The 16,255-nt window shown below is 28.6% G+C and overlaps 1 protein-coding gene across 1 annotated transcript; it reads left to right on the plus strand.

Annotated features, from left to right (window-relative positions):
- The first annotated feature begins 6,290 nt into the window (after positions 1–6,290).
- LOC126847927 (kelch-like protein 12) lies at positions 6,291–8,028 on the plus strand. The gene is made up of 4 exons (XM_050588369.1): positions 6,291–6,518; positions 6,631–6,780; positions 7,290–7,536; positions 7,795–8,028. Exons 2-4 carry the CDS (start codon positions 6,724–6,726, stop codon positions 7,917–7,919), a joined length of 429 nt encoding a protein of 142 aa, XP_050444326.1. The 5' UTR covers positions 6,291–6,518; positions 6,631–6,723; the 3' UTR covers positions 7,920–8,028.
- The last annotated feature ends 8,227 nt before the right edge of the window (positions 8,029–16,255 follow it).

Below are 16,255 nucleotides of genomic sequence, written 5' to 3' on the forward strand. Positions count from 1 at the left end.
TATTATGTTATTAATTAAAATAAACTTTAAAATTACATGATTATAATTTACATGTATTTTAACTACTTAATTTTAAAAAAATGTTCCAAAAAAATATAAAAAATAATTTTGTCCAGCTAAAATTACGTTTTGGACCACTGTGCGGTGTGGCGCAGTGGACACCTCAGCTGCCGCATGGCACTTGAGGTTAAGCTGTGGCCGTTGCTGCTTGAACCCGGATGGGTGACCACCCGGATAGCTATAGAAGAAGAAACTATTCCGGTCAAATACGCCATACGAATATTGTTATTATTATTAAAAACTTGAAAAAACTTATGAGGGACTCCGATAAGAATAGGTGGTTGGTACGTACGCGGTGTGCCACTACTTTCTTATAGATTAAGTAGTCCAGATCCCATATCTGTGTATCATAATACTGCTTGATAGCAGCTTCTTTTACTTCTCCAATAGACTGGTTGACGATCATTTCAAAATTGGTAAAACGAATTTTATGTTGAATAGGTTGTAAGAAAGTAGGCATGATATTCTGTTAGAAAACAATAATTGTTTAAACGTCCGTTTCGTTATTAACCACTATAATATTACCTTTGACCACACAGAAGGTTTTAGTAGACATAATAAGCAACACATTTGGATTATGAAACGCATGTTTCTTTTTTATCAACGTCGAACAGCGTTATAACTCGTCGATATGCGGAATACGTTTGGAAGCATTTTTGACATCTTTTCTAAATAATCGGTATTCCTTGAAATGTTTATTTTCGTATGGATGAACAATATTATGTACTGGTTGCAATCATCATTATATTGTTGTCAGGACTTTTTTTTTGTCGCTTACAGTGCAAATCGTTATGCGTGTTTTATTGTGTGTAGAGGAAATACGGTCATTGGCGATGTACTTTTATTATAAGGTAGATAAAATCACTGAAATAAATGTGTTATTTTAATTTTTTTGGTGTTTTTCTCGATATACAAGTGTGATTACAGATTTATTTTATTTTTTAGAAGTACGGTATCGAGAAGATTTATTAGTATCCGGTAATAATTTCTCTGTTTGACATAGTTTAACTCTATCATTCAGTGGCGTATTTAGGTTTTTGCTTTGGGGGGGGAGGGGGATATGATAATTATTAGAAGGAACCCAAATGTTTTTCAACACCTAATAAAAAATGGAAGCAAATAAGCATATCATATATATATATATATATATATATATACGTACAATTTGATTAAATTGTTAAGTTAACTAATTACTAATACAATAATCATAAATCAAAATTCTTACCAATACTTTTTCCTCGTATGTTAATGGACAGTTTAAATAAAAAGAAATATCTAAATTAGTGTTTTCATAAAATCAGGCCTGAAAAAATTCATAGAGAATTTGGCTCCATAAACTATTTTTAATTTATAATTTAGTTCTAGTTAGAACGATGTGAATACAACATATATCTCTTATCAGATAACAGAGTAACGCTATTTTCGTGACAGTTTTTCGGTTATGTGCCAGAGCTAACCCCCAATGCCATCCTAATTATCCTAGTTATCCTAATTATACGGCTAGGCGTGCTCTACAATGCTAGATCCGTGCTTTGGAACTCTAATGCCGCCATTTAACTGTAAGTTTTGACAACTCCTGTTCATATTATATCAAACACTAAACTAAATTAGAAAAAAAAACAACTATAAATAATTATAGTTGCATTATAAATATATATATTGACTGTATATATATATGTATTGACCGGTCTAGTTAACAATACTTGCAAAATACATGTTATCTACTTACTTATAGAACACATAAATACGTACACATAAATATAATATAATAATTATAAAAATACCGAATACCGGAATGATACTGTCAATTCATGTGCAAGGTAAAGTATAATATTATTATGGATTACGCTACACAATCGTATCCATTCTGGAGAATAGTAGTGCAGTTGAGTGTTTTCTTCTATATTATAAATATAAGATTTTTAGTCCGTTCATTATTCAATATTTGATTTGTGTTGTGAATAAAAAGAAAGCTTAAAGATATTCATTGATTTGTGTTGTAAATTGGTCTGTACTCAAATTGTATTAGGTAACTAATGTAATATTTTAAGTTTTGTATTCTTTAATGTTTATATCTATGTGGTTTTGCTATTTTTTTTAAATTATTGTATCATTATTTGAAACTTATATTATATAGGACTAGCGTCTAGCACTGACCCGTGCACTTTGTTGCCCATAATACCACAATTTTAGTTTTATTTGTATCATAACTTTAATGTATACCATTAATTGTATTACAGTACAGTGTTTTATTTTTACTCTTAGGGTTATTTTTATTGAGAAAAAATTATCGTAGGTCTACCCCACCAAAAAGAAACGCTATAATATCCTAATAATATAAACTTGTAAAAATACATGATACGTACACACGACTTCGTTTTGAAGTAATTTCAAAAATCTATAATTTATTTGTTTGAAACAATTCTGAATAAATATTGAACATTTTAGACTATTTTGAAGTAAGAAAAATATACTGTGTTAATTTTACACGGAATAACAATGAAAATCAAAAGAAAATTAAGTTAAAAAAAATAAATAGTATATATTTTCTAGTATATTTAAAAATACATATTTTATAGCTCAAAACTTTAGGTTAGTTGTATATTTTGTAATTCTAATGTTTTGCCCATTTTTGGACTTGTGTTAATTCAAAAATGCTCATGTATGTCTAATATGTATCAATTTATGTCTAATGTGTCTCAATTTAAAACTTTCTAACTTTGCTGGTTCTACTGTGCTTGGTTTGGACTGTACTGGCTTGAAAATACTAACTACCGATTTGCGTCGAAGCGTTTTTTCGAAAGTGATTTTATCACTTTCAGATTTCCTGTAAACCTGTTACCTCCCCGTCCCCACTATGCCCCGACCCCACTGTACTGGTTTTTTTGATTATCTATTAACCTTGTGCTTACTTGGCATGTATACAAAAACCATGACGTCACATGATTGAAAGCGAAATCACCGTGACCAGAGGTTTAAAAATAAAATTGACCAATTCAATTGCATTTTCCATATCAACTATATTTGTTCTTGTTATAATATTTTGTTTGTTTAAGTCCGACTTTAACAAATCAATTTCACATATAAAATATTCATTCATTCGTTTTATTACAGACTCGAAAGACATTTTTAATTAAATAGAAATAACAATTTGAAACTAATAAGAAATAGCAATTTAGCACTATTTCAGTTTGAATTTTGATAATAATAACATAAAACGCGCGCAATTCAAACGGGACTATATAGATAACAGAATTGTTGGCGCGAAAATCATTTTGGCCTTATCATTAACGGATAAGGTATTTATTGATAACATCGTTCATTCTAATTTGAGTTTTCTAACTTGAAAAAAATAATTCTACTAAGTACTACTGTTTATTCGGTATTTTGTTTTTTTCTTTATTAAACCGTAATCGTGACTAGTTTATACTTTACGGTAGGTATATGTTATTATTTTGTTAAATAGTTTTTATTTTTGATTGTGATGAGGATTTCCTTTGTCAGTATAGACATTTAGGCGTATTTGTGTTCCTGCGTATTGATCGATCTGCTGATGTGATGAGAAATCTGAAAACACATTTAAATTTCTAAGGAATCTTTTCTAGGGGCGACAAGATCATATTATATAATTTTAAACTTAAAAGTGTCCAGTTTTCAATTATAAAATAAAATATCCCCAAAGAATTTTATTTTAGAAATTATAAACAAATGAAAAAAGTGGGTAGGCCGTCTCTTAGATAATGTAGAATTCAAATTTGTTTAAAAATTCCTTTTCACATCAGTAGATTTATCATCGAAACGTGTACTGTTAGAACAAAAATACGTCTAAATTGGTATGAATATTATGGACCGAAACAGAATATATCACTGTCCAATTGCCTTTAGTTTAAAATTTATTACAAAGCAAAATATGTTTTACTTGTAGACAAACACAATTGTTCAACATGTTTCCAAAGTACTCGCCACATAACATACCAATCAAAACTTTGAGCATTATGCATGAACATTTTCGAAACTTATACGGGTTCTTCAAGTAAGTTATGATTTATAACATAAATATAAGCGAATTTCTAAAATTATTTTATTTTGTTAAGTGTGTTTAAAATCTTTTTTTAAAAGAATTAAGGAGTAATAACAATATTTTTGTAAAATTGTTATTGTGTATTAGGTAGGTACTGATTTTTTTTGAAAGTTCTAGTATACAACGTTGATACTAAAAAATCACCCTGAATGTGTTGAAACACTATTTTTTTTATCTATGTATACTTTTATTATTTAGAACAATTTAGAGCTGTTTCGATGTTCCTCATGTACATGATCAACCAATAATTATACAAAATAAATACATTGGTTAAAACAAATTAACTTGTCAATATCTCATAGTCATCAATGGAGTACACAAATTTTGCTTTATTATTTGTAGTTTTTAATACATTTTTAATATATTAATTTAGTACATTTTTATGTCTTAAGCCTGTACTCATAATAATAAATATATAATAAAGATACATTTTTTACAGAGAGCAAACCTTATGTGATGTTATGTTGATGTTATGTTGATATGTGATGATGGCGTTCAAATTTCAGCACATAAAGTAATTTTAGCATCCGCAAGCCCTATGCTATTAAAAATGTTCGATGGTGGCTTTAAAGAGACCAAAGAAATTAGTATGCCTATTAAAGACATCGAGTCTGGTATTCTGAAGTCAATTGTAACGTGTGCATATACATTTCAGATGGATATCAATAATAATAATATTGAAGTAATATAATATACAAAACAGATACCAAATTATTTTCTTTGAACACATTTATTGTCATAATTTTAATATTTTTTTGTATTTTAGAAACTAGTAAGAGCTTCTGACTACTTTCAATTTAACTATGCTAAGGATTTGTGTTACGATTATGTTAAAAATAACATAAATGTCAGTAATTGTCTTAATATTATGAGATTTGCTGAACCTACGTCACTAAAAGGGCTGTACAATTATTGTTTCTTGTATTGTTTAGAAAATTTCAAGTATGTGTTTTAGATTGGTGTTAGTTTTGACATCATTTTATTCTAAATGTTTTATTCGTAGTACAATTCTAGAATCGCAAATAATACAATTATATGAATTAAATTTTGAAGATATTTTTAAAATCATATCAAATGATCATTTGATGGTTGAATCTGAAGAAAAGGTAAAAAATTACAATTTAATTAGATTATTTTTTTTTTGCAACAAGAAATTTCAGAAAAATCTGAAAGTAGATGAAAATTGTTAAGGGTTTTAGAAACACAAAGCATAAAATCAACTATTTTAATAATTTGTTAACTACAAATATAAATAAATGAGATCATTATTTTTAATTCTTATAACTCTATTAAATATACATTTGTCTCATCTTATTACCCACAGCTATTTTCTTATTATGATAGTACTTAATAATGATTATTAATTGTATATGATATTACAATTATGGTGTTAAAATTTGTTATAGATCATTGATTTCATTTTTGAATGGATAAAATATGATTTAGAGGAACGAAGGAAATATTTATCAAATTTACTGAATTATTTAAGGTTACCTTTAGTTTCAAAAAAAGCATTACTACGTATATGTGATGAGCCATTAATGAAAAGCCAATATGACTGTGAGTATTTAAACCGATGCCGATCCCACTATTATGTATATCATATAAATATTGGATTATTTTACAATTCAAATTTTCAACTATTTTCATATTGCATATTAGTGTTTCATAATGGTATTTTTTAATATTAGCTTAATATTTCTAGGTTTGATAGATATCAAAAATAATTATTTATCTGTCGATGTTGATGAAAACATTACAAAAGCGACAAAGAGGACACCTCATTTGTATAAACCAAATGTATAAAAATATATTTTTTTACAACTTATTTGTAGCATCTTACTTAGTAAAAATACTTTATATTAATCAATGTTACGTTTTTTAATATTGTAGCAATACATCTATTATGAAAATTGAAATCAAACACAAATGTTTCAATAATTTTTTATAAAATTACTAATATAAATTATTTTTGTTAAACATATTTTTGCTGTGTAAGATATCTATAGAATACGTTTTACATTTGTAGAAAATAAAATATTTAATTATTTGTTTTCAGATTATTTTCGCAATTAAAGGTCAATCAAATGGTGACGATTCTTATGTAATGTATATGGATCTGAGGTGTGAAAATAATCTTAATTGAAAATCATGTGATTATTCATTTTTTTGTCCACCCCGTCGTGGTGCAACTTTGGCCGTTTCGGAAACTGGAATACTACTTGCAATTGGTGGTCTTAATAAATCAGAAGAATACAGTAATTGTGTTTATGAACTTGATCTTACTTCTACACCAAAAACGTGGATACCTACAACGCCTTTGCGAAGATTAAGAAAATTGTTTACTGTTTGCACTCAAGGAAAGTATATTTACGTGGTGTGTATCAATTTCGGTTATTCGTAAAACAATATATCTGAGTTAAACAATACATGTGATACATTGGAAAAATATATATTTAATATGTGTCATTACGTTCTATGCCGCATAGGTAGGAGGTCAAGGTACTTTAGGTGAATTAGTATTGAACTCAGTAGAATATTATGACATATATTCAAAGGAATGGGCCGAAATAAAACAGCCAATGCCAAACGCTCGGAACTCATGCAGTTCTATAATTCACAACTCTTGTTTATATGTTGTAAGTATGAAATTTTATTTAATCTGTTGTATACATGTATAGATAGTAATAGTTTAATATATAAGTTTTTAGAAAGTGACAGTTTTAATAGGTTTACTGTTTTGTATACATGATTTATGTTATATTAACATGTAACGCAGTGTTTTACTTAGGTGACATATAAAATCTGATATTAGGCTAAATTAATCTTAATTAATAAATTAAACTAAACCTTAGGTTTTAAATCGTCCCCAATAGTACCAGTATCCTATTTACCCAAACAAAACTAGCCAACAACCCAACAAGGCTATGAAATAAAAATAACTTCAAAACCTAAATAAGACTTGGAGATATCAATGTACTATGTAGTAGTAAAGAGTGCTTGAAGTACAAGACAAACGGTGGACACAGTTTAACCCGATACAAACAGGCAACAGCTTCTGCTTTAATAGACATTACAAGCAGACCAAACAAAAAAAAAAAATTGTAAATGTTTTTATATTTATTGCAATTGATTTTTTTCTATGAAGTTTGGCGGAAGTGATGGTAAAAACTTTTCAAGTATTGTTGACTGTTATAATCTACAAAAAGAACATTGGACGCAGTGTAATCCTATGCCAACAGCTACTGCTACAACAGGCATTACAAGTAGAGGAAACGATTTATATTTATTTGGCGGTATTCCTTATTCAACATCCAAAGGTGCTTACAAAATGAACTTAAATAATTCAAAATGGGATACGCTTCCTGATATGATCAAGGCAAAAATGTATGCGAGTAAGTGAATAATAATGTTTAAGAAGTATTGTCTTAGTATAAAATTTATTAGTTTTATCATATTCGAATCTATCTATTTTGTCATTAGCTATCTGACGTTTCAAACCTATTGCAGTTTTAGAGCGATTGTTTACGTTTCACAATTTTTGTGACTATACAGTAGTACGGTGGCTATCGCTTTACACAGCAGTTGGTTAAATCATCAGTGTAAATGGTGACAACATTAATAGATTTATAACACTTTATTTTAAAATGCAGATGCCGTTACTATTGAAAACGATTTATTTGTTGTGGGAAAAAATATCAACTGGCGGTCCACAAAAAATGAGAAAAGACCTGAGGTAGTCTTTTGTGAAAGATATATTGCTGAAAAAAACACATGACAAGTGATTAACACATCAAATATATTAAGCGACTATGATCACATAATTTGTCTTAATGATGCGAGATTGAAAACATTTAATATTGACATTTTATAAAAATGTAAATATAATATACTATGAAATTATAAAAACAAATTTAGTAAAATAAAATCAAAACTGATTAAAACTGTGCAGTTCACAGTATAAATATGTAATAAATATCCTTTATACACGTTTAATCTGTAATATTTTTTGCTGGTTAATTAAAAATATAGGTAGTGGTCATTAAAACCGACCTTAAGTCTTAAAAATACTCCTGAATCATGATAAATATAACAAGTTTTTACTCCTTATAGAAGAATGAGTTAATGTTAATTTTTTGGTTTTTAATGTATATTGGTAGTACTATCTAAAAAAAATGTACACCTATTTGTAACTGAACTAGCTATATTAGTCAGTCCAATAGTTAAATAATTATTATTACTCCAAACTCAAAGAGAAAAAGAAATATCGTTGTAAAATTAATTTAACTTATTTTGATGGATTAAAATGTCAGTTTCACATGTTGTTTGATAGCCAATTACCTACCAATTAACCTACCTGTCCAACACAACCGATTTATCTGCTCTGTATGATGCTAGTTTACCAAAATCACTTAATTTGTTGTTAATATTTTGGCACATCACAAACGCCCTTTACACAACCTCTGAGGTTGGCGTTTTCATTACAACTATTTATAAGGATACCTTAGCTTGACTTTTTTTATTGATGCCACAAGTAAAACAATACTTGCTGTCCACTAACTAAAATATTGTGTTACTTAATGTACGGCTCAAGTTATAGTTGAGGTTAAACAAATCGAAAAAATTGACCAATACGAAATAATATTCTATCATAAATAACTAGAAATTTGTGGGTTTTTTTTTAAACGTATATTTGAATTATAATATTCAGTTGATAATTATAAAATAGTATTTAATAGCTGTACAGATTTTGTAATTTTATAATATTTTTTTCAGCCATAAAATATACATTCTCATTTTGTGTTTTGATTTTTTTTTTTTTGGTCTGGAACCTAAGTATTTTTTAAACCGCTGAACCGATTTCTTCATGTAGCAACTCTAAAAACCAGAAATCGCAACTGAAAGGCCAACCATTTTAAAAAGTCAACCCTTCCCCTTTAAACACGAGAAAAAACCACAAAAAATTTACATATTTTTCAACTTAGATTTACAGCGCTTCATAACTTTTTGGACAAAAGTTAGATCTAGAATTGAACTATGACGTGTACAATTTTCTCAATAATTGTTATTATTGATGTTTATTATTTTATTTCTAAACTTACCAAAACCATACTTTATACTTACTATACCATACTCATTACAACTACTCACTTACGTATAATACTTTCTTACTGTGCTTGCTTTATGCTGGAACAATCTTTATACTAAACAAATCAAAATTGACCAATACGAAATACTATTCTATCATAAATAACTAGAAATTTGTGGGTTTTTTTTTTAAACGTATATTTAAACTATAATATTCAGTTGATAATTATAAAATGAGATTTAATAGCTGTACAGATTTTGTAATTTTTAAAATGTGTATTTCACAATTTGAATATTTTATTACGCGAATAACTGTTGCGGCTGTGGATGAGGTGTTTCGAGTTCTATGTCGGCTGGTTTTTCAATTATTCTAGACAGATAATTCGTTTTATAGTATGGATTTGTTTACATTTTCTTGGAATTCGTTACGGTACGTACGTAACACGGGTTTTATCATTTACCGCATCGTACTCGAAGCCAACAGAGTCCCAGAGTTCACTTAAGCTCGAGTTGACGTTAAAATGTATCAGATCTTTAATTTGTCGCATTACGTCGAGGGGCTCAAATATTCCATGCATACCCCGGATATATAGCCTAATTCCGTTAATTTTATGGTTTTCATTCGGTCTGCAAAAATCATCATAGAACCTACCCAAGCGTCGCAAGGCGGTGTTCATATTATTTTCGGTAGCACTGATTATCGAGTCGTGGTAAATTTTGTCGTCGGAATCGTTATCGAAAAACAAGGTGCTGTAGAACCTCTTGAAATCTTCCAACGTTTCTGTCACATACTCGTCGTACGGTGTTATTGGGAACACTTCGGTGATACACGAAAGCGTGGCCAGAACGCGCACCACGAGCCGGTCGATTTCGCTGATCATTTGCCTAAACCGGGTTATACATACCGCGGTTGTGGCGGGATCTCCGATGTCCTTACACTCGAGCACTGCGCCCAAATTGTAATGGTAACACTTCTTCAGAGTGCTGGCATACTGACAGCTGAAAAGCTGATGTGCTAGACGGATTTTATTACCCGCGTTTCTGACGGTGACTAGTGGGTGGCCGTTATTGCGGTCGGTTTCTAGTATATCTTTGACGGACAAAATGCGGCGGGTTCTTCCTCTCATCCACGGCACGACTAGCTTGAAACGTCTATGTTGCGGTAAATTCCTCCAACCGGGTAAATTGAATACATAATTCAAAGCGTTTACTTGATACGGCGTTACCGACTCTGCTGCTACTAAAGCGGCCGTGTAAATCGTTAAAAAAATTAAAAAAATATGTTGTCCGGCTTTCATTTTTTCGTCAACGACGATCACAACGCTCTTGAAGTACACAGACTTGACTAATATCCGTTGTAGAAAAATGTACACCGACGATTTAATAAAAGCCGAACAAAGGAAAATTGAGAGATATTAAATTCTTTATGCGGTATGTACAAACTAGACATCGGTTAAAATTAATTTTGATACTCGTCAATCGGGTTCGCTGCATATGAATATTTGTTCAGATGTTGCTATGAACTTGAAATAAAAAAACACAAAAGTAATTGGTGGTTAAAATGAATTTTTTTTTTACAAAAAGAAATTTGTAGTTTGATTTTTGGTCGAAAAAAAGTTTTCATTAAAATTATTTTTATATACCTAGCTATAATATTATCATATATAACATACTAAATACTAATACATTGTATGCTACTTTACACCTTTAGGCTTTAGTCACATAACTATAGTAAATGTTAAAACTATTTATTTTCTTGCATTTTAGAACCCTGATTTTACATTAATTATAGATGAATTTTTAAATGTAGGATACTCAAGTACAAATACATAGGTTTGAAAAAAAAACAGATATGTGTAACGTTCTGATGACTTAGGCTCAGCTGAGTTTGATATTATAAAATAAAATTCAATTAAAATCAAATCAAAGTTATGTTATAGACTTATGTCTATAAAAAAATTGTAAAATGTTTCTAGACAACAGCTTGTGTTTATATACAAAAGACCTAAATTAACTTCAACATGTTCTTAATAAATTTGTTTTCCCAAGCTCAAACTCAAAGTATTTAATTTTGTCTTTTATTATGTCCTGAACCCAGAAAATACCATTAACTCTTTTTACCCATTATATTTATTTGGCAAAGTTTAAAAACTTAATGTATGAAAACTAAAGTACCTTTCCTGATGCAGAGGAAATAATTAAGTCTACTACCTTATTCCCGTCTATAGATAAACTTAGACCTTTCAAGGTTGATGATACTATAAAAAAAAAGTGACAAGAAAAAAACTATATATACTTTTTACGACCATGGCCAAAATAATCATACATCATAATCTGATAGTTTATATAAATGACAAAACATTGTACGAATTTATCGAATTGTATTTTTTAGTTTTTGTATGTACTCATATTATACTAACATAAAGTTAAAATAAACCAGTACAGCGGGGTCGGGGCATAGTGAGGACGGGGAGGTCATAGGTTTACAGGAATTTTTTAAATCTGAAAGTGATATAATCACTTTCGAAAAAACGCTTCGATGCAAATCGGTAGTTAGTATTTTCAAGCCAGTACAGTCCAAACCGAGCACAGTATAAATCAGCAAAATTAGAAATTATTAAATTGAGGTTCTGTATTTACAAATAAGCATCAAAGCGTTAATTTGAAAGTGATTTTATACAAGAGGACTAGTACAGTAGGGTACAGCGGAATCAAAGCAACGAGGGAACGGAGAGGTCACAGGTCTACAGAAATTAATATAAATAAAAGTGATAAAATTGAATAAAATGGTAACATGGGTAGACGTTACCAACCGACAGTTTTAAAGTTTGTTCGTTTCTCTGGTACACCGTGTTTGTATATCTCGAAATTATAGCCAGTTAAAGTTCTAACTTGTAAACTCATACGGTTTTTTTTGTTTTTTCAAATTTCGACTGTGAAGAAGTAAACTTATTCAACTTTTACCCCCCCCCCCCCCCCAAGTACCAACTAGACGAAATTTGTGATTTATAGAGTTACTACTCAAAGGAATTGGTCCAGTATTAAAAAAGTTACAGTGTATACAGATAAAAAAAACACACATCAGAGAAAAACCAATACCTTTTCGCTTTGCATCGAAGCTAAAAACAATATTTCATAAATTGACAATTTTCACTAAATAAACTGGCGCAACGTTCTAGGGCTGTGTACATAGTTGTTTTAATATATGTATATTCTTTTGAAATGGATTTTTCGTAGGTATTTTTCGATATTCGTATGATAAATATCGAGTTTTAGAAAAACAAGTCAATCCAACTACAAAATATAAAAAAAAACCTGAAATATGCCAAACTATTATTTTTGAATTTGGATTTTTTGAAAATTGAAATGTAATTCACAGCCTATATAGCCATTTTTTGGACCATTCAATAGAACCTGCAAATGCACAAATTTCTGGGCGCTATTAAAACTTTATAATATGATATCCAAGTATCCCAGAAAGGCATGAACGTGTCATATTGTAAGCATTAATCGACGGACAGTCACTGCACTGGTCAGTAATGCTATGACGTATTGTTCACGGGTACCGTTCAAGTTTAATGAACTAACTTTTTTTAAGTAATACGTGAGCCCAACTTAAATACAAATTTACTTATTCGGTGAATATTATTTCTATTGGTACATAGGTATATTTCTTAGACATAATATCTTTTATATGTTATTTGGAATACATTGTTATTAGAAAAATATGAAAGTTGATACACAATTATGATAAACAAAGATGAACATTTTACAATATACACAAATTAGTGAGCATATGAATTTTCAGAATGTGACACGGATCTTGGATACTTTAGTTTTGTTAGTAAATTTAACTGTCGTTAGTGGGCGTTAGTTTTTAGCTAAAAAAAATATACATACATATATTAAAATATTGTGTATAAATGTCGTTATAATTATCTTACACGTGAGTTTTAACTAAAATTAAAATAGGCTCCTTAATAAATTACTAAGTACAAGGCGTTTCCATTCTAAATAAAATCTCAGGGTTTACTAGTATCCATTGTTTTAATTTCAAAACAATTGTGATTTTAAAATATCAAACTATTATGTGTAAATCGGTTATAAAACAATGTTAAATATAATAATTTATTAAACATTTTCAGCATTGTTGGAAATAATTAAAAAACTGCTAGTATGTTTGTAAAGCACAAAAACTTATATTATCAACCAACTAACAGTCATTTGAAAAAAAAAATGATAAAATTGCATATTGAATTACACGTGTATTACTGTGGTGGTGGTGGTAGTGGTGGTGGTGGTGGTGGTAGTGGTGATGGTGGTGGTAGTGGTGATGGTGGTGGTCGTCTTGGTAGTGGTCGTTCTGGTAGTCTTGGTCGTGGGCGGAGTTTCAAAGCTGAAAAATCAAAAAAAAAATTACTTTGATATTTTTTTTTATCCTAGTGCATCGTGTCTAAATTACATATATTTATTTTCATCCAAAACCATTTAATTGTATTGTAGACATATCACATATGTAATATTCTTAAAATAATATTATAACTAGATATGGACAATTATACAATATTTTCATGAACATGGCAAACGTATTTTTATTTTTGACAACTCAAGGCACTATTGTAGCATTTTATAATACACATTTTAATCTTTATTGAAAATAATTTTAAAACTGCTAGTAAATTTGTCAAGCATATAAACTTATATTATCAATTAACTTACGTTTAGGAGGTACACTCGGGTCACCTGAAAAAATATTGAAAAAATAATTACTTAAATACTTTTTTTTATCCTTGTGTATAAATTATATATTTTTATTTCAATCCAAAAGCGTTTAGTTTTATTATAGCCATATAATATATGTTTCACGTATAAGTTATATATGTAAAATAATTTTATTACTGGATAAACAAAATTATATAATATTGCTAATGATTATACAGGGTGGCCCACAATGTTTAGACAGATAACATAACTTTTGTTCTAGTAAAAATTAAAAAAAAATTTTTTAAATTATTTTTACTCATTTGCGTTATAAGCACCGCGATTTTTATTGGACTTACATGTTTTACTTTTTTAGATATAAGTATATATATTTTTTTGTTACAATTTTATTTTAAAATATTCCATTAACACTTAAAAATAGATATGTATAATATACAAATAACTTAATGAGTATATATAGTTTTTAATTAATTTTTCTAAAAAAATCATCAGATGTCATAATAAAAATATTTTACTCTTATGGAAAAGCATTTTATTTTAACATAACCTCATTATTGTTACATTTGTTTTTAAATGTTTTTTATGTACCTACCTTTAGACATAGACATGATGATGCATAACACGGTTGTTATAACCAGAATAACGCTTTTAAAATTCATATTCTTAAATAGTATCTTAAATATGTATTTTTAAAATGCTAAATGAAGTATAAAATTCCGGATTAAAATTAAAGTATACCACCAAAGAGGGTGAATACTATACTAGAGTAACAGTACAATTTCTTACATTATATACAGAGATATTATGTGCTGCACAAAATTGTGGTGAAGGTAGTGTGCATTTCACAACGTCTGTTGCAATGTAAATAAATGACAAATTTCGGTTGGTATCATTAAGACACTTACTTACAACTATACGACTATATTATTGCTCTGCAGAAAAAACAAGTGGTTTTTATAATTTGGATTGTCGTTTGTGTACTTAAGTGGTTGATCCGTTTTTCTGAAATAACTGTAGCAATGTAAAAAAATATGAAAACTCTTAACAAACGTTAAGTTTTAAAAAAACAAGTCAATCCGACTACAAAAAAATGTAGAAAATTGTCAATTTTGTTTTATTTTCGTGTATCATCTTATTGATATAATTTTTCATAATAAAGCTACCAAGAAAGGTAATAACCTTGTTATTGAGAAAATTCAAAGATTTATTAAATAAGCCATAGGTAGATAAATACTTCGAAACAGGAATACTATTATTGGAATTGTACGCATAGATGTTGTATTTTATAGCTACTCCTGCTTTTATTATTTTATAAATAATAATAACAGATATATATAAAAATCCTCAGAAAATTAAAAAAACAAATATCAGTTTATATGCCGACACCGACTTGGCAAACGTTTTTTAGCAACTGTATAAAATAAAGGAAATTTAGGATGACAAGCAACCGCAACACACATACTTGAAATAGCTGTACTTTTGTCAACTGCAATAATTATATTCACTAATTTTCGGTCGTGTTTAACGGTTGCCCTTTTTATATTTTTTTTTATATAAAAATTAAAAGTATTGAAAAAAAACAGACCTAAAACTCATGCTAAACATTTTTGTATTTTTATCTCCCCTTTCATGATGTACAAGGCGTGAAAATATTCTATCTAGAATGGTGGAATTGAGCTCAACATGCCTACAGGGGAAAATGTCACCACTTATAATTATAGGATACACGTGTGTGTATTTTTATACGTATAACTACAATCAAATTCTCAAGCCGAAAGGAGATTTTAAAATTAACAGTTATTTGATATTAATTAACATAGAATCTTATAAAATCGTCTAGATCTTCTATCCAAAGGGCCACTTTGGTACAGATTTTTTGAAATGTAAAATATATATTGATATATTTAAAGATTATTTGTTTAATATTATTTTAAAATATAAAATCTTAAAAAAAAACAACCGTTTTCTATTAAATTTTAAATTACATCAAATCGAACACTTTGTTCTCCACAAAATTCAGTGATTCAGTGAATTCAAAACTGACAATCCAATTTGTATTTGATATCGAGGAAAACAAATTGACCCATTGAATTGCATTTTCCATATCTATTATGTTTGTTCTTGTTATAATATTTTATTTTTACTAAAAGTTCGACTTTAACAAATTAATTTCAAATATAAAATATTTATTCCTTCGTTTTATTATAGACTCGAAAGGCATTTTTAATTAAATAGAAATAACAATTAAAAAAGTCGCGCAATTCAATTTTGTTTGGTTTTCGTGTGTAACGTTATTGATATAAA

Source organism: Adelges cooleyi, unplaced genomic scaffold (assembly GCF_023614345.1).
Source record: "Adelges cooleyi isolate 19-005CV unplaced genomic scaffold, UGA_ACOO_1.1 ACOO_flye_CR_arks_rails_tigmint_CR_PRNA_133, whole genome shotgun sequence".
NCBI classification, from domain to species: Eukaryota; Metazoa; Arthropoda; class Insecta; order Hemiptera; family Adelgidae; genus Adelges; species Adelges cooleyi.

Bases quoted from the DNA above. Each gene is read 5' to 3' on its own strand.
- LOC126847927 (XM_050588369.1), top strand. From the start codon at position 6,724: ATGCCAAACGCTCGGAACTCATGCAGTTCTATAATTCACAACTCTTGT. The intron at 6,781-7,289 runs GTAAGTATGAAA...TTTTCTATGAAG, and splicing joins ACAACTCTTGTTTATATGTT to TTTGGCGGAAGTGATGGTAA. The intron at 7,537-7,794 runs GTAAGTGAATAA...TTTAAAATGCAG, and splicing joins CAAGGCAAAAATGTATGCGA to ATGCCGTTACTATTGAAAAC.